We start from the raw sequence: 19,630 nt of genomic DNA, 5'->3' as shown, positions 1-19,630 counted from the left end.
AGGCGTACCGGTACATCCAACTCCCATTGGAGGAATGATGCAATGACATCTTATCACCATTGCATATTCGAAGTTTGTTCGCGTACCCGAATAAGAGAAAAGAAGAAAAAGACAGGGCAAGTAGGAGAATAGGAAGAACGAGTGAAGCAGGCCGGCAGACAGACAGACAGACAGACAGACATACAGACAGAAAGAGAGACACATACAGACAAACACACACACACACACAGCCAGACACACAGCCAGACACACAGATCCATAAAATTAATTTAAAAAAGTTCTAATGCTATGTACATGTACATACCCCCTTCGAAATGCTGCTGTAGCAGGTCCTTAGCAATGTCCTTGACCTTTCCGGGTTGCTTGTACAGAATATACAGGAAGTCCTTCTGCTGCGTTTCCGACTTGTGCTGCATCAAGTCCAGCAGGTAGCCAGCCTGATCGACTGGGTCCTTTCCTCTCTCTTCAATGTCGGTTTTCTGACTGGAGCTGACCACGTCCTTGGTTCTGAGGTCGGTGAGGAAATCTCTCACCGTCATGCATTGACTCAAGTCGTGCAGGTTCGGGTAGATGATCTGGGCAAAAGTATTCGCATTGCAAATAGATAGGAGGTCCATGATGCTCAAGAATAGCAGTAGTAATGTGTCACGAGCCCAAAATCGGGAATGAATAATTTCAAACATATCAACACACGTTTTGGAGGAATATTCATGAAGCCCCCCCCCCCCCCCCACCCACCCATGAAGCACCCCCCCCCCCCCTCATGTGGCTTATGGGATTTCTCGGCACTTGTGCCAGTGGTTGTGAAACGTCTCCCCTCACTCTGGCCTTGCGAAGTAAGATAAGAATCAACAGCAACCCCCACTGGTAGGCGCTCCATCTGCCGCTAGGGTTTACCGGGTGTTAGCGGCCGACGAGAGTGTCCTTCGGGTACGGACACAATAAGATACTGATATACTCCCCCCCCCCCCCCACACACACACACACCAGAGAAATCTCCTGCCTTTCATGTAGAATCTGGGTACGCCTTGGCTAAGGAGACAAATTGTTTTACTACTCCCTGGACCCTGAACCCTGAACCCTGGACCCTGAACCCTGAACCCTGGACCCTGAACCCTGGTGTGAAGTGACAGACTAGACTGTGCTGTCTTTGTACCCACTTGCTGTTCCCTGCCACTCAAGGAAAAGAAGCATGTTTGTTTGCAAGTCTCAAAGTCCGAGCCTCCAGCAAATCGTTCCTAAGAAGCAGCCGATAGTATATGTAGTTCAACATCAAAGGTGAATGATGTATAGCCTGCTGAGTCAGACTCGTTTCTGAGTGCAGTTTGCCGCAAAACTTCCAAATAAAAGGAGCTTGCTGAGTCAGTATACTTGGCTGCAACAATGAAAATAGGGTGACTTGTGCACACTATGTCATGTCACATGACCTTCCAAATCGGACTGAAAAGGGCTATGCTACACCCCTGCTTACCTTCCGATACATCTCTTTCCCCGGATCTTGACGGGCCCTGATAGTACACACAGACAAGCAGATCACATGTGCAAACACAAACACACACATACGCACATACACACGCACACACAAACACGCACACACACACACACACACACACACGCACACACACGCACACACACACACACGCACACGCACACACAAACACGCACACACACACACACACGCACACACACAAACACACACACACACACACACACACACTGCTTTTATCACAAAGGAGTCCGCGTGTAGCTTGCTGAATTGGCCAGCTCAACATTTTTCGTTGCCGATAAGTTTCAGGGCAGACTGATGTTACGTGCTGCACACGCTCGTTCTAAGTCAACGAACGTAGCCGAATAAATAATCCCGGAGCCTACATTGCTTCAACTGACATAGCATTCCTGCACATAGTTCACGTGTACAGTTGTGCTCGATAAAATCCGACCCAGAGTGCACGTTTGCCGTCCTCAACTTGCACGGCCCTTGACACACTGGAAGTGGTACGAATGCGGCTGGACGTACACATGTACAAACACAGGGATGTATTCGGAACTGGTCCAGGGCGTCACCAGCAATGCACATTGGGTCATATTTCACCGAGCACAACTGAAGGTCATATGACTAACTAGGCTAACTCAGAGAAGACTTACTTTCTGTTGCGCTTCATTCTAGTGTCCAATTTCTCCAGGTAGCCGTCTGCAGAAGTCCGTGGATGCACACACACGCACACATGCACACGCGCATGCACGCACGTATACACACACACACACACACACACACACACACACACACACACACACACACACACACATAATGCCTTCATATTCCTCGGGTCAATACCATGCTTAGAAGAGTGCCAGCCGATTTGAAGCAAAACCAGTGGACCCAGCAGTCTCAGCTGGGATTGACGGGCGCTGCTCGGAAGTGTTACTCCCACAAGGTATTGCAAAAGCTCATACAGGAAGTATGTGGGGGGGGGGGGGGGGTCAATGACACATTACTAGACCACTTGAATGTACATACATGCAATGGAGAATACACTCAACTTCGCTGCAGATATAACGACAATTCGCGAATAACGACAGAATTGACATGCCCAGTCAGCCCAGAGCAAAGTCCCATCCAACTGTAATACATATGATGGGACTTCGAGTATAAGGACACTTCGCGAATAAGGACACTTTTCTGATACCCCGCCGAGTGTCGTTATACGCGAAGTTGACTGTATACATTGAGGAACCAGAGCAGCAAAAGCTTCATTGACTGGCCGCTGTTAGCTGAGAGATGGGTATCGTAATGGAGCATATCATACGGCCATCAGGTCATTGCGGCCTATGCCCGCGCGCCACAATCAACAAGTCACAACAGCTGCTGTCAATGCCCGTCACACAGTACGAGAGGCACCCAGACACAAGCATCGGCATATGACACAAATCCAACCACATTCTCAAACGTATTGCAAAAAAGAAGCTGGGAAACATACACCATGCCTGCCAACAAGCCCGTTTTTGGCCGCGACCGTCCCAGTATCAAGGGTGGTAATAGGCACCCAAAAGTGTATTTTTCACATGCCTCACAGCTACACTTGTAGACATGGTCATAGCTAGGTATGTGATTGTCCCGATGTCAGGTTTGCAAACATTGGCAGGCATGATACACTTCACCCGGAAAATCTGCCTAGCAGCAAGGCAAAAGCCGTATACTCACCGGGTAGACTGAATTCATCTTTCGCCAGTTGACGGAGTGTGTTTGCCTTGGACATCAAATCCAGTTCATTTAGAGCGTCCAAGAACACTGCAAAGCTTTCCTCTCCTTTGCGACCGTAGACTCTGAGCAGCGCTTTGAACCTAGCAAAGTCGGTCTGTTGAGACTCAATCTCGTTGCGTTCCTCGATGGAGATTTCAAGGTCAAAGCGCATTTTTTGCAGCAGGCGCTTCCACTCGGATGCCATCAGCTTACTGAGATCTTCTTCTTCTTTTTTGACGACCTGTTAACAGTAACAAACAACACAGGGTTCCTCTGATATAATAAAGTATTACCATGTTTTCCGGAGTATTACCGGATTTTCCAGAGTATTACCATGTTTTCCGGAGTATTACCGGGTTTTCCAGAGTATTACCGGGTTTTCCAGAGTATTACCGGGTTTTCCAGAGTATTACCGGGTTTTCCAGAGTATTACCGGGTTTTCCAGAGTAGAAGTCACACTTCAAATACTCATAACTCACCCCGGAAAAGTCTTATACTACGGTGGGAAAATGAACCACGAAATAACAAGGTAGATGGCTGTATTGCTTACACGCCAGTGTGGCCTATACTCCGGAACATTCGGTAGCTAAAAAGTCTTCAGCTCTAGGACAAAAATGTGATATGAACCATAAACACTGAGATATTTACAGGCATAATGACCTTGTGCCTGAAGCTAGGGGAAAAAGGAGGGTGATAGAAAAAGAGAGATAGAGAGAGAGCCTGGACAGGCTGAGAGAGAAATAGAGGCTGATATAGAGGTGGAGACAGACACAGAGGGAGAAAGATGCAGAGAGAGAGTTACAGAGAGTGGCCGAGAGTTCGATGCTGGCTGGTTATGAACACACACGTTTTATTTTTCTTCTCTTTCACATGTTTCTGACTTGTCTTCTATCCTTTCAGCTAGATAGTAGCGATCAGTATCGGAGCACTGTAAACTCATTACTAGCCTGATTTTATCTCGGCACTATTTTCCATGGGTTTTGCTGTGGCTTTGCAGCCATCGATTCTGGAGATGGACGTTCACATTCTCATTATTTTTGTAAGGTTTTTTTCTCAGATGAGAAACAGCCAGATACTGGGTAATGAAATGGGGAAACAAAGAGAAGGGGAGGCAAAGAGGCACGGGCCAGAGAAACAAAGAGAAAGAGAAGTATTAGAGGTATGGCAGGGGAGAAGACAATATTTCAATTATCCACATTCACCGCGCTGCATGAAATACAAGTTATTTATCCGATGGCACAGAAGAAAACCATGGTTCCAGCCAATCAGCATCCGATTTGAGCGGGAAAGAAGCAGCAACATTCCCCATAGGGGTCAAAAATATAGCCAGCTTGGTTCACTCAGTTCAAAAATATAGCCCGCTTGGTTCACTCAGTTCAAAAATATCCCCCGCGCGGTGCACACGGGTCACGCCAAGAGTAAATAAGGGAGGTTTTTACAAATTCTACTGTTGGTCACGCTCTATTTCAGGCAGTACCATGGGATAAATGGATTATACCATCAGTACTCTGTGTATACCGTGTCACTTATATTTTCACTTGTGATAACACACTCGTGAAAATATTCGGCGGCATACCCCTAGTACTCATGGTATAATCCATACGGGTAATGATGTAATGTTCATGGTCACAACTGACCATACATATAATTATCATCATAATATCATCATAACTTACCTTCCACAACTCAAACGTTGATCTACAGATCGCACCAGAAGGCATACAGACAGACGGATGGACGGGTAGGCGAACGGGCAGATGGACGGACGAAAAAAATGGACGCATGGATGGACAGACAGACAGATAGATGGACGGGCGGATGGATGTACAGACGGACGTAAAATGGACACAGCAATGGACAGACAGACGGATGGCCGGACAGATGGCCGGACACACAGGCAGAAAGATGGAGATCAAAAGACAGGTCAGCGGACATGCAGGTATTCAACTATCTAGCCAATAAGTATACACAACAACGTTGATAAACACTCATACCGAGGTATGTGTTAGGACAGGGTGATGGTATTAATTAAAGTTCACCAAGATCATAACAAGTCTTTGTGCTCCGCTTGTACAACACAGCAAACAACAACAGAGTTGCATAGCCAGTGGCTGGCAATGGCGAAGTTCTGATCCTGTCGGGGAAGTAAGCCACTGCGAAGTGACTACCATGTTGGGCTGTGTCTGCTTTGCGCAGACTCCCTACTCAACCACCATGATTGTCATGGCTACGCACAAAGACACGTGCTTTCCAACTCTCTTACAGCCGTTGGAAAGTGTAACTCATGGTGAAGGAAGAAGGAAAAGAAATACACCATGGGAACTTACACGGATGTGCCCTGAGAGTCCGGTGGCTTTTTGTTGCCTGAGTTGTCATAAGCACAAGCACAAACACACACACACACACACACACACACACACACACACACTCGCACACACACAAACACACACACACACACGCACAAACTCACGTACAGATAACAAGCACACAGACACCACACACACCCACAAACAGAATATTCAATGGCCACACATATGGCAATATTAACCCTATGAGTTTGCACCATTTTGGTCTCAAAAGAACCAGGAAAGACCCACCATTCCTCTGCAAAAATACCAGAGCGCCTTTGTATCCTCGAAAGAGAAGATATAAGTCTCCAAAGGCTGTACTGTCTGTATATTTAGTGCAGCATTTTAATTCCATTATAATAATATTGTTTTGGGCATGTGACGGTTAAATCACTCGTTTTCTTTGGTTGCATTGTCTGGTTTTCCTCTCGTCTGAACATTTAGATGGATTGGCTTCAAGTGCTATTTGGATGGTGTTTGCGTGTGTGGATTTTTATTCCTAAATTGCCTTGATCCTCTTGTTTTCTGATTTTATTTTCCTATTCTTTTGTTCGAAGTAGTGGTTGCGACTTCGGCGATGATTTGTAAGAAAGGGTTTGCTCCCCACACCGGAGCTCGCGCTATTCCGCCGACTTTACTTAAAGTCGGCGGAATAGCGCGAGCTCCGGTGTGGGGAGCAAACCCTTTCTTTTGTTCATTTGGCTTATGCGAAGACTAGCCAAGCTTGCTTGGTAATGTCAACGCGAACAAGCGTATAATAATAATAATAATAATAATAATAATAATAATAATAATAATAATGATTCACTGGACAAGAAGTGTCACCATTGCTTCCTCTGCTTTCGGTTATATCTGAGTAATCTGAATTGTTATTCACTTCACCTAGTTTGTTATCAAATAAAGGAAAACCTCTCAGCACTAGTCTAAAAGAAGTACAGCAAAACTCGCCTAATCACGGACGTCCTAATCCGGGCACGTCCCTAATCCGGGCACGTCCCTAATCCGGGCACGTCCCTAATCCGGGCACGTTCCTAATCCGGGCACGTCCCTAATCCGGGCACGTCCCTAATCCGGGCATGTCCCTAATCCGGGCATGTCCATAATCCAGGCATGTCCCTAATCCGGGCACGTCCCTAATCCGGGCACGTCCCTAATCCGGGCACGTCCCAAATCTGGGCATGTCCCTAATCCGGGCACGTCCCTAATCCGGGCACGTCCCTAATCCGGGCACGTCCTTAATCCGGGCACGTCCCTAATCCGGGCATGTCCCTAATCCGGGCACCTTCCCGACCCATCTAGAATAAAAGAAAGATTCGCGGTTAGCATGAGACTCGCCCGGAGGCCGAATTTTCCGCATCCGCTGGGACGCCACAACCCTCAAAGATCAAGGTGCAGATGCAGCTCCTAAAGCGGCGGGAGGTGAGTAGATCAGACCCACCAGCAAAGTGGTCAAAGACCGAAAATCTCATTCGCTGCATCCATGCTTCCCTCATGCCAGGCCACGAGTTCCCAATTAACTGTGGGTCGCAGCACGGCTGGAAAAAATCCTTCCGGTGCCAAGCAGGACTTGAACCTGGTGCCCTCTGCTTCTCAATCATGGTCTTAGACCATCCCACTATGCCTGCCTGCGGCCCATCTAGAATTACAATAAATTGGGTTCTCAACACAAAAATACCCCCAAAACTATTGATTGGCATACAAACCGTTTACTTGAATGCAGTAAACGCACGTTCATGCATGTTGTGAGCTACGGGAAATTACAAGTTACAGGCAGGGATCGGACACAAGCTGCCCAGATAAGGGGAGTTTTATTGTAGTAGCAGCTACAGTAGTGTGTGTGTGTGTGTGTGTGTGTGTGTGTGTGTGCATGCGTGAGTATGTGTGCATTAGTGTGTACATGTGCATGTGTGTGTGTGTGTGTGTGTGTGTGTGTGCGTGTGTGTGTGTGTGTGTGTGCCTGTACATGTGTCGGGATGAGAGGAAGGAAAACCAGCAATGTGAAGATAGACTATCTAAATACTCACCGGAGGTATGCAGCAAGTGCAGTATCTGCCGATGCATCCGCTGCACAACGTCAACATCCTTGCTCTCGCTCCACAGATGCTGGAAGAACGGCACGAACGTTTCATTGCCACCTTCCTGCAGCCGAAGTAGTAAGTCACGGTTTAAGTCGTCTCCCTGCTTCGTTTCCAGTTCCCGTATCGTGTGCTCCTCCAAGAGATGCTGTGAGCTGACAAGGTTGAGCAAGTCGGCAGCATTGATAACCTTGCACAACTCTTGCATGTGATCTTGACTTTGCATATGCTTCCTGGCCACCTGCAGTAACACGATGGTGGAGCGTAAAGACACAGCAAGAACGTGTACAACAACCATACATACAGGACTGTCGGGCGCCGAAGAACTGGGGGGGGGGGGGGGGGGGGGGAGGCAGGGTTCGAGCCTAGCCCATTCTTATTTTTAGCGAACACAGCAGTTTCGTTCTTATTCGATGGTACACTTTTACATGTACATGTTTATGCAGAGTTATACGTCTGAGTGTACATTATAGTGTACATTACGGTTTCCGTTCTTATCTGCAAAAAATCCAGCCTAGGCCGTTCTAATTGGTGAAATTCTAGCCTGGCTGTTTTTCGGCGCCTGACAGTACTGTAATCATCAACACGTTCATACTATCCACGGCCGTAGCGACCAGTCTGGCAGGTCCGGCAACTGCAGGACCAATGGTCAGGCGAAAATAAAGAGCCAAGGGCTAGAGGTGTCTAGTCTGGGCAGAATAGGACTGGATCGGTCTTGAAGTGGCGACCCGAATGCATTCGATCAGTTCGAGAAAAGGGTGGTCGAAGAAGAAGAGTGCTGGTGGTTTTTCGATTCAGTCGTAGTTGTCAGTCAGAAAAGGATGCAACTCTTCAAGCTCTAAAGGCTTTGGCTTTCAAGTCTTTTTCCTTGTGAAAGAAGTTGGATCTAAAAAATGGGGATGAGAAAAGCTTTCAAGCGGATATGTAACCACTACGGCACAATTCACTTCATTACGACGTCACAAGGGACGCAGCGTTTTTTGTTTGTTTGTAAGCAATGTACTGAAATGAAAACTCTACGCACACCATCCTCAAAGCAAGTGGTCTCTTCGCTGCAAATTCACTATTTTCTCAATTCATTTCTCGGTCAGGAGCCACCCCATGTAACTGTAAGCAATGTGATCACCCTTGCAAACGGATAGGTACATGTACATACCGTCAACTTTGCGTATAACGACACTCGGCGGGGCATCAGAAAAGTGTCCTTATTCGCGAAGTGTCGTTATACACGAAGTCTCATTACATGCATTACAGGTAGAAGGGACTTTGCTCTGGGCATGGACATTCTGTCATTATTCGCGAATTGTCGTAATATCCTCAGTCGTTATTAGCGTTATTAGCGAAGTTGATTGTATGCGGCTGGGCACCCCCCTGGAAGGGGGACCAGCTGCGCCCCTGGTACTATATGAGTGGAAGGCTTGATTGACTTCTCGTGTGCTCTGGATCGCAATCGAGAGTCAGCCAAGTGCCAAGTCAAGTCGGCGGAAAGCACGAGCTCTAGTGTGGGGAGCAAACACTTCTCCTACATGTACGTCCATGCTGCCATGGATACTGCCAATCATGTCACACTACTCCGAAATTTATAAATAATACACCGTTTTGCATATCACCCGAAGCATGAGTTAATGCATCTGTTGACAGTTCCTCGCCATTGTTGGCGGTCATGAACTTGGTTCTGGGCGTTGCTGATGGCAAGTTCAACAATCTTTAGATCTCTTCGGACAGACCAGTCCAACGCATTGGGGGGTATTAGCATTGCAGGTGCAAACATATTCCCCTGGCCTATTACCCGAGCAGAGTAGGCCATGGGAGGGGGGGGGGCGTTAGACTTGAATCTGTTGTAGTCAAGCCACAAGAGCATGCTAGCACAGCATACAACATTATCATGATAATCATTTCCCAGGCCAAACTCGGTGTCTGGATTCTGCAGCATATCTCACCTCGTTCCAAAGGTCATCGTAGCGTTCCAGAAAAACTGGGTCTTCCAGAACCTTGTTGACATCCTAGGAGAACCACAAGACCACGAAAAGAAGAGGGGAAAAAGTCGGGCACGCTACAAATATTTTGTTCCGATAGGTTTTACCCTCCCTGCGTAAAGCTATTGTGCCGATGAGTGCCATTCTTCAGACTTGGATAAAATTATTCACTGAATAAATATTCTGCTTTGACTGCAGTCCACAGTTATTCTGGAGAGTATCAATACTATATGTCCAAGTATGTACAGGGATTTGGCACTCGGCACAAACTTTATGACCATACAACCTTGCAAAAGGCAATTCTAAAATTGCTTCCGTAGCACAACGGCAATCAATTTGCAGTTATGTGGTGTGGAGTGGCTGGTGCATGTCTTGCCAGGGTGTCACGGCTATTTTTTGTAGGGGTGACAATGAGTAGTAGGGTACCCGTGCTACCCGTAATTTGATCGGGTAGTAGGGTAGTAATTTGCTCCTGAGAACCCGATCGGGTAGTTGGAGTACGGTGTTTTTGCAACGGTGCGTGTAAATAGCATGGTGACTTGCTACTGTACACTTTCTATGTAGCAAAAGTGCACACTCACTGTACAAACTATGTCAAAAAACACCTGATATGATAACCGTGCTACCCGGATAAAAAATACCCGGACTCGTTACCCGGTCAAACCCCTACCCGTTGCAGCCCTAAATGTTTGGAAACTGTCTCAGTATCTTGAGTATAGCTCGTGCTGTTTTGAGCCACACTTCATATCTTATTCCATCGCCATCATGATATTAGGAATCAATGACCGGTGGGTTTGCGATGTAAAAGTAATAAAACTTCAAACAAACCAAACAAGAAATCAAAGTAAACAACTTACAATGGCAAAATAGTACCACTGCTCTCCACCATGGCTGTGCACATAAAGAAACAGCAAAACCAATTTTTTTGGAAATTCAGAGCCCAACTAAGTGCATGATTTTATTGATTCACGGGGTACCTGGGGCAAAGAGTGGTACGGTCAATACTGTAGTGACCGTACCGTGCCCGACTCCCCTGCTTGTATTCCGTATTGTACTTGTTTCTATTCTACATCGCAAGTCAAACGGGCAGTCATGCCCAATGTTATGATGGCGATGGAAAGGGAGAGGAAATTTAAGAACAAGATTAGATAGCCTGGATAAGTGGAGTGAAGAAAACAATGAGTTTCACGTAAAAAAATGCTCTTCAGGGTTCTATTTCTCAAAATACGAAGACTCCACTGTAGCCATCCACTATACCCATACATCTTCACGACACTCTCCCAAACGGTCTCTGGGCTACACCAATCACTAAAAGAAAAAAGAGATAATCATTCGAATTTTCAGGAAGATCCTGAAGATGGGACTTGGTCGAAAATTCAAATGATTATCATCCTCTTTTTTCCGTTAGTGATTGGTGTAGCGCAGAGACCGTTTGGAGATTGTCGTGAAGATGTAGGAGTACTTCAGGTAACTGGTTTCTAGCCAGGTAAAAATATTAGGTGGGGGAGGGGGGGAGGGGGGGAGGGGGAGGGGGGAGGGGGGGGGGGAGGGGCAAGGGAAACAGCTACCTCGTACAACATTTTTCCACTTTCCAAAATTGTCTTGCCATCCAAAATGCAACGTACCCCGATTTCACCCCAGATAAGTATGCCTTTACGAATGCTCTGTTAGTGACTATCGACTGCATTTTTGTTGAATGGCCTGAAAAACTAAAAAAATCAACAAATGAGTAGGGGGGGGGGGGGGAGTGCCACTTTTTCACACGAGGGCGCTCAATCCGGGTAGTGTGGGGGGGGGGGTGCCCCGGGGGGACGGGGTGCCCCCTACTCAGATCGAGTGCCCTCCTGCCCTTGTCACCAGATAATAACTCACCTGATGGGATTCTGTTCCTCCACTGCATCCAGCAGGTAATGCACCACCGTACGTGTACATGTAGGCACACAGGCACACGCATAAACATGGCCATACACATACACATACATACACACACATGTACACTCACATAAACACACACACACACACGTGTACATACACACACACACACACACACACACACACACACACACACACACACACACACATACACATACACACATACACACACAATGCAAACACATGAATTTATGCCCAAACATACAAATGTACTCACGCATGCATGCCTTCATGCATGCACATTGCACACACATGCACACACAAATTGATACACTTACAGTCTACTCGCGATAAGTCACTCACTTTTAAGTCACGCACTCGCGATAAGTCACGCACTTTTTCATCCAGGACATCCATCTCAAGAATTTTTTATTTTTCGGGATTTTGTGGATTTCGTGAATATTTGCGAATGATGTGGTTTTCAATGATGGAGCTTGAATACTGTAAAGGTAAGAATATAATTATTATTTGCATATTGTATGAGAGCCTTCTCCCTCAGGATCACCCACGACAATCCAAGTTTGTCAGTCACAAACTTCTCCCTTTGAAGCAAAATATACTTCACTAGCCGCTCCTCAATTTTCCCGAACTGGAAACTTCTGTTGCGGACTCCCTGTGGACCAGACGGATTAGCATCGGCGAGTTTGCCAGCTTCAGCATCCCTCAGCCAGCCGCGGAACATCGCATCCGGAACATTGTTCAACTTCGCAAATTTTCGAGCGGAGATTTTTCCACTCTCACGATAGAGACGAACCAAACGCAGTCGATCAGCCACTGTTCGCTGTTTTTTCGTTTTCTTATGAGAAGGCATCGTCAAGCAAAGGGAAACGAAGTGTTTACACGACGGAAACAGAAGTGCGTCTTGTCAAATCCCTACCAAAACGGCAAAAGTAACGGAACGTCGTTACTTGTCTTTCTCGATCATGCCTTCATATCGATCATGGCTTCACGCTGTGGTAGATCTACGTCTCGTGTACAGCAGTGTACAGTCAGTGTACACTACAGACAGTAAGTGTACCGTGCGCATGCAGCTCAGTGCTTGTACGCGTGTTCAGCACACATGTCCATAATTATGCAGAAGAAAAAATGACGGCTGTACATATGCATGACGTGGTGCATAATGTAAGTCGCGCACTCGCGGTAAGTCGCGCATTTTCCATTCCAGGACACTGTGCGTGACTTATCGCGAGTAGACTGTACTTAGTCACTCCAATAGCACACTTTACAATCAGCACACCAAGAAAATTGTTCACTAAAAATCCCCAGTTTCCTTTCAGCAAACATTCCAAGATTCCCCTAGGCCTGACCATTGAAGAATACATAAAGTATCATACCCTTGTCCGAACACTGATTGTCTGTAATTTGAAATTCCCTTGTAGAACTCTCTATGCATCCAACACATTAATGAAGAGTTGGAAGTGACCGTGACCCAGGCACTGCCAATAGAAGGGGGTTTATGACCTGATGAACAACACAGGTACTGCCAATGAAGGGGGGAGGGGGGGAGAGGGGGGGGGGGGGTTATACCAGTCTATTCTAGAGGCATACAAATATTTTTTGCCTTCAGATGCACTCCAAGCATTTCGATCTCCTTGTTTCACAACTGACACAAAGCAAGCAAATCCAGGCGGAAGCAATCGCGGCTTACCACGCTTTCTGTACAACTCTATGAGCTGAGATTTGATCTCCTGAACAACTGGGAGAGTTTGCTGGTGCTCCCAGAGTTGCTCAAAGAAGGGTACAAAGGTAGCGTTGTGGCCTCTCTCCAATATCTCTATCAGCGTCTCACTCTTGCCAAAGTCTGTGCCTTCTGCAAGGCTTTGAAGATCTCTTGGAGACAGCCATTCCTGAAAATAGTTGATCATGTCTTTCACCCTTAGGTTTTCAGCAAGCTTAGTCTTGCACAGAACATCAGCCTAAAGGATGCACACAAGATGTAGCACAAGATATACAAGGTGTACAAGATATAGAACATGGAATTAGAACACAGTGTAACTGAAGTACCCTGCTAGACTCAAACTCAATAACAAGCACGTGGGAAACACACCCGCCCAAGGTGACCTCAGGGTCTCTGTGTGGGTGAGTGTCAGTCTGCGTGCCTATAAAGAGGACACTGAAGAGAGGGAAGAGGAGAAAATAAGGCAAAGGATGGGGCAGCAAGAGTGGATGTCTTTGCGATGGAGGGGTGCAAAATTACTCCAGTAGTGTTTTTGCTGTTCTAGAGAGGTAGGCACAGAACTTTTTTCTTTCTTTTTTTAGCACACTTACTTCCATACTCCAAACACCCTGAAGAGAGAGATACTTTGGGTGAAATGATAGGAAATGTATGGAAGAAGTTCAAGAAAACATGAGAGTAAGATGCTGGTCACAGGGTGGGTAGGATTAAGAGGAGATGTGACTTGAACTTCACCACACACCACACACCACACACCACATACCACACGCATGCAATACTGCCGTGGATATCCGCCCACGTGGCTTTGCCTGTGAGGCCGATGTAAGCCAGTGTCACCCTCCCGCTTAGTCAATGCAGCACATACACACAGTTCGACATGTGATTCGGTTGAGCCTGCATTGCCACTTCCCCCCCCCCCATAAGTACAGTAGAACTGCCCTTATCCAGGCAGGTTTGGACCGAGAACTACCCATGACCAGGGATTGCCCGTAACTCAGCTTCGCATCCACTCGTTTTTGATACAATACAGCCTTTGTGAAATGACGGTTCAGCTCGTTCTGTTGATCGCAATTCTAAAACATATCATTTTCAAAGGATCAGCCGGGGCAGTGGACTGCCTGAAAAGAGAAAAAAATGCCAGACCCACTAGGACTCGAACCCGGGACATTGCTTGTTATGAGCAATGCTCTAACCATCTGAGCTACGGGGCTAGGCCGGATATAGAAGGTGCTGACAAGTTTTTCACTCCAAAGACAGCTCACAACACGTGCCACACATACTAATGGCACTTGGGTCTTTTCCCCTCCCCCAGCAAATTTATTTTCGGCTATTTTCGGCCTTGGCATTTTTGGCCAAAAACTTGTCGCGGCTGAAATTTTCCTTTGCAGGGTTCAGTGTGACAGTGCGTACAGGCAGCAGCAGCACAGGCCGAAATTGTAATGCGGCCGAAATGTGTTTGAGCCCTGGGAGGCAGAAATTTAAACATACCGAAAATTTGCAGACCAACTCTACATGTAAGTAGAATGGCTTTACACCAGTCAATAGTTCTTGAGGCACTTTCAAACTGGAAAACCATTTTTTGTGACTCGAGAGCGGTCAGAAAAGTGCCCGGTAGATGGATGTGCCCGGATCAGAGGGGCATCCGGATAAGAGGAGTTTTCCTGTACCTCGAGTACTTTCAGTCAGTCGGTTCAGATGGGATCTGATTTTCCTAATCTCAAGTCACATGACAGCATTCAGTCAAATTTACATTTACACACACGGGCGTCGGAAGGTATTTCTGTGTGGTAGGGTCAGCCACCTGAAGTACAATTTACTCGTGGGGTTGGGGTGGCTCCTCTGGAAAATTTCGAAATTTAGAGCCCAGATCAGTGCTTTTCGTCATTCACAGGGTATCCGGGACAAAGAGAAGTCCAGTCAATACCGTAGTTATTGTAGTGTGGCCGACGACCCTGACACAGTCATCCAACGCTACTCACCTCTCTCCATAGGTTTGGGTAGCGGCGAAGAAAGCCAGTGTCTGAAAGCAGCAGCGTAACGTCAAGCTCCCCCGCATCCTCTCCACTAGCGGGGCCAGTGCCATATACATCTCTAGCACTTTGCTGACGTCCGGGGCTGTAGTGTGTGGCTGCAGCTGCGGTGGCTCCATGAGTCGGCTGGGCAAGAAGCAATCAAACAACAGCAGGAGCAGCAGTAGTAACAGCAGCAGCAACAGCAGTAACAGCAGCACCAGACAATTTGGTAGGTATTGAATAACATTTCGAACACAGGTTCTTCGTATGGCCTTCGTAGCAGATACTTTTTATGGGACAATAATAGCCATGTGCATTTAAATGCGCAATACCAGAAATTTCCTCGGCTGATTGGTCAAACTAATGGTGGTGGGGGGGGGGGGGGGGGAGCATGTACTGTTATTAGAGACGTGTCCTTTTACATTTTTGATCTACACTCAACATGTACTGCAATTGAAGACATACTAGTATTGGAGACGTGTACGTTTAATGGGGAAAATACGGTACTAGTATGCGTGAAGTGACAGCAGATGAGGATTGTCTATCTTACCCTGTACTTGCTAGCCATATCTAGGCGTGAATGTGAGCAAACGGCTCGACACTCAGCCAGGAATGTGCCACTGGGAGACCATCTTGATCAGGTAGACCACCCAGGAACTAAACGAGATAGATAGATAGATAGAGAGAGAGAGAGAGAGAGAGAGAGAGAGAGAGAGAGAGAGAGAGAGAGAGAGAGAGAGAGAGAGAGAGAGAGAGAGAGATGGAAAGATAGATAGATTAAGAGGGATAGCAAGGTTACTGCTGAGAACCCTTTGCCGTTGAAGGCCGGGGGGGGGGGGGGCAGGCCTGGCCAGTACCTGTGCACATACGGGCGCAAATCAGCACTAATATACAAACATAGTGGACATGCACACGTCCAACCTCTATAACATACTCTTTGTCTTCACTGTGACATTCTACATACTGTCCATTGGTCATTACAGGTTAGTGCATGGCAGGGAGGGCCTTGGCGGGAATGTCCCTGATTGGTCGTTTCCTGGACAACGAGACAGGCCTCATTCTAATACGGTATAAGTACAAAGTTTCGTTTTGGAATTAACTTTCGTTATATTCGGTAGGGGACACGAAATAACTAAAGTTGGCACCAAAGTAAAGTTTTTTTTCCCAACGTTCAGGGTGACAGACCTCGACCAACAACGAAATCTAGTACATACCGAACCTGCTGGTGGAGTGATCTAACAAAAAGTTGTACTTATACAGGAAGTATTGACTTTGTACTTACTCACTGATTCTCACGCCGACGTCTTCCATGTTGTTTTTCATGCGCGAGTGCGAGTTACTTCATTTTCTTCTGCTCCCCTCACCAGCATGAGTCACTGATGAATTCTGACGAATTCTGTTCTGTAAACCTTGAAACGTTTACGCTAGTTTTAGTTCTCGATCTGCAAGTGCAGGCTAATCTGCACCTGAAACGGTATGCGATTGAAGTCGATTTCAATTTCATATTTGCGTAAGTACAAGTAAGTTTGTCTTCTATAGCTCAACCCTTCACGCCGGCTTGCTTTAGCGATTCTCCACCCATTACAAACATTTCCAGATCACAAGAGGTGTGATTTGGTGATGCCCACCTGGTCTGCTGTATCTGGCATAACAAATCGACTAGGGTCTGTTGGATATGGGCGTTTGGTGGCATTTCAATCGGCTCAAGCCCAGCACGTTTCGTTCTCCGCGTGTACTGCAGGCTGACTCACACTAGTATGATGATGTCATCTTCATTGATCTGAACACAATCTACGTGTAGATGTTATCGCACTCTCTGCTTAGCACATCTTGATACTCAACAGTTACATTGTGGTATCCCGTTCAGCCATAGTGAAATTCTGATGGAAGATTTGTTTGGCACACAGGCGGAGACCGCGTGTAGCAGCAGCAGAGCTATCACTTTGGGGTTTTCTTCATCTGCAGCGCTTAGTAACTCATGCCACGGACTGTGCGGGATGGCGCTGCGCCTTTACTAGTATGCAGGGGCGTCGGAACCGGTGCGGCAGGTGCCGCACCAATAATTTTCGATTTTTTTTAGACGGGAACTGGTATCTTGTAATTGTACGGGCAGAAGTAACAAAATGATAAATAATATTATTCTTAGGATGAAGAAAGGAAAAGGACAAAATGTTACGAGTTATGACAAACTGTCCACCAACGTAACCAGATCTTATACAGTCAGCAAGTGAGACAAAATGGCACAAAGCTGACAAGGAGTAGTGAGACATTCGGCGACCTGACACCTAGCTCCAACACTTCTCCAAGGCGCAAACCAACAACCTTCCAACTTGGAAGACTCAGGTTTGGAAAGGTCCAAGAGGGGAAAGAAAGCGCAACGAAGAAGAGCATGAGCTACGCATCACGGTAACAAAGAGTGCCAAAAGTTACTGGATGATGACGAAACTAGTAAGACCTTCCATGTTTATTACATAAACTTGAGCCTCCCAAGTTGGGTGGTCTGTTGCTTTGCGTCGTCGAGTTGTAGTAAGGCCGGTCTGTCCAATAGTCTTACTAGTTTCGTCATCATCCAGTAACTTTCGGCATTCTTTGTTGCCGTGATGCGTAGCTTATGCTCTTCTTCGTTGCGCTTTCCTTCCCCTCTTGGACCTTTCCGAACCTGAGCCTTCCAAGTTGGAAGGTTGTTGGTTTGCGCCTTGGAGAAGTGTTGGAGCTAGGTGTCAGGTCGCCGAATGTCTCACTACTCCTTGTCAGTGTTGTGCTATTTTGTCTCACTTGCTGACTGTATAAGATCTGGTTACGTTGTGGTGGACAGTTTGTCAGAACTCGTCACATTTTGTCCTTTTCCTTTCTTCATCCTAACTATATTGGTTCACCATCCGAGTTCAAATATTATTCTTACTTCTCATATTATCCTGTAGCATTCAAATATGGCCTTTTAGGCCCAATTTTCAAAAGAATTCCCGGGGGCGGACCCCGGACCCCCTCTCACACTTTCGCCGCACCAATGATTATGTTAAACTGCTTCCGACGCCCCTGGTATGTAATTACGTACGTAAATTCTGCTGGGATGACGACTGCACCATAGCCTAGGTCAGTGGTTAGAGCATCACTAGCTACAAGCGAGGGTCACTGGTTCGATTCCTGGTGGTGACAGTCAATTTTTTCTTCAGACTTTTCCCGTTTGTGTCTTTCCCTCAAACTAGTCAAGATACGTAAATTACAAACACACTCACCGAATTCCTCCGGAAAGAAACACGGAAGAGACGCCGCAAAGCTGTGCTCGCTGTTCACTGTAGTGGAACGCGGTTGCCCGGCTTCGTAGCTGTTCGTGACGGACCGTCGGTGTTCTCTCTGTCGGTCGATACGATTCACGTAACGACGTGCTAGAATTCCAGCAGCCCGGTTAGCGCAGTGCCTGTTTGATCCACGGATTCAGCGGCGAAATAAATTGCAAAGAGCACTCTACTGAGCCGGATTCGCGGAGGCCTCTCTCATTTGCATTCAAATTTTATAAAATCCACGACCACCGGAACCCTCATCTCATCACATTTTGTGGCCTTGTGTGTTGAATCGTCCTGTCCAGTTCTGTGAGCACACAAGCATAGCCAAACTTGAGTTCGAGAGCCTGAACAAGGTCCGAAGATAAGATCAATGCTGTTGTTGTACGAGCGACCTTGCCGCCCAAACAAGACAGTCTGAGATTTGGGAGAATGTTCAGGACAAAGAAGGTAGCGCCGCAAACAGAGGAATAGGGGTAACACAAACGTGTGTCACGGTAAGCAAGGGCAGTGCGGCACTTATGCAACATAGTCCAAACATATTTGCCGACTACAGTAAGAGTTGAAGGAGGGGCGAAAAGAAACTCACCTCGTGGAAGACGGACACGAAAGTGGTGCTTGGAGAAAGAACACTGGACGCTAGTGCAAAGGACGCTAGTGGACGGCCTTGCTCCGTGTCACGACGGCCGTTATCGCCTACTAGTACATCAAACGTGGCGGAAGAGAGCCGTGCGCAAATCGATCACAAAGGACAAGGTCGGGCAACGTCTACACTACAGCAAGGAATGTGTTTCCGGATGCAGCCCGAGTCGTGTTCTGTCTGAATATGAGAGGGACGGTAAATCTGTCCACCGTCACAATCACGATGGCAAGGTTTCGCCTACGAGCCCAAGACTCAAGCACAAGACAAGAGAGGTAGATCTACATGTATACAGTACATGATTATTGTACAGTCAACTTCGCTAATAACGACTGCGGATATAACGACAATTCGCGAATAACGACAGAATTACCATGCCCAGATCAAAGTCCCATCCCACATGTAGTACATAATAATAATGAGACTTCGGGTATAACGACACTTCGCGAA

General features: G+C 46.8%; 1 protein-coding gene across 1 annotated transcript in view; it reads right to left on the bottom strand.

Annotated features, from left to right (window-relative positions):
* LOC135825337 (uncharacterized) overlaps window positions 1-19,345 on the bottom strand; it is a 34,307-nt gene extending 14,962 nt beyond the window's left edge. Inside the window, exons 1-15 of the mRNA XM_065338073.1 lie at window positions 19,130-19,345; window positions 18,496-18,847; window positions 15,810-15,916; window positions 15,227-15,403; window positions 13,221-13,488; window positions 11,513-11,534; window positions 10,498-10,531; window positions 9,605-9,667; window positions 7,614-7,905; window positions 5,569-5,605; window positions 4,918-4,939; window positions 3,203-3,482; window positions 2,146-2,191; window positions 1,472-1,508; window positions 305-575 (exon numbers count right to left, since the gene is read on the bottom strand). Of these exons, the coding sequence (XP_065194145.1) occupies window positions 305-575; window positions 1,472-1,508; window positions 2,146-2,191; window positions 3,203-3,482; window positions 4,918-4,939; window positions 5,569-5,605; window positions 7,614-7,905; window positions 9,605-9,667; window positions 10,498-10,531; window positions 11,513-11,534; window positions 13,221-13,488; window positions 15,227-15,403; window positions 15,810-15,827 (1,567 nt within the window). The 5' untranslated portion in view covers window positions 15,828-15,916; window positions 18,496-18,847; window positions 19,130-19,345. The remainder of the gene's footprint in view (window positions 1-304; window positions 576-1,471; window positions 1,509-2,145; window positions 2,192-3,202; window positions 3,483-4,917; window positions 4,940-5,568; window positions 5,606-7,613; window positions 7,906-9,604; window positions 9,668-10,497; window positions 10,532-11,512; window positions 11,535-13,220; window positions 13,489-15,226; window positions 15,404-15,809; window positions 15,917-18,495; window positions 18,848-19,129) is intronic.
* Between the last annotated feature and the right edge of the window lie 285 nt (window positions 19,346-19,630).

This window comes from Sycon ciliatum, chromosome 9 (genome assembly GCF_964019385.1).
Source record: "Sycon ciliatum chromosome 9, ocSycCili1.1, whole genome shotgun sequence".
Taxonomy (NCBI): Eukaryota; Metazoa; Porifera; class Calcarea; order Leucosolenida; family Sycettidae; genus Sycon; species Sycon ciliatum.
The sequence above is the reverse complement of the archived record's forward strand: the minus strand, read 5'-3'. Positions and strand labels throughout refer to the sequence as shown.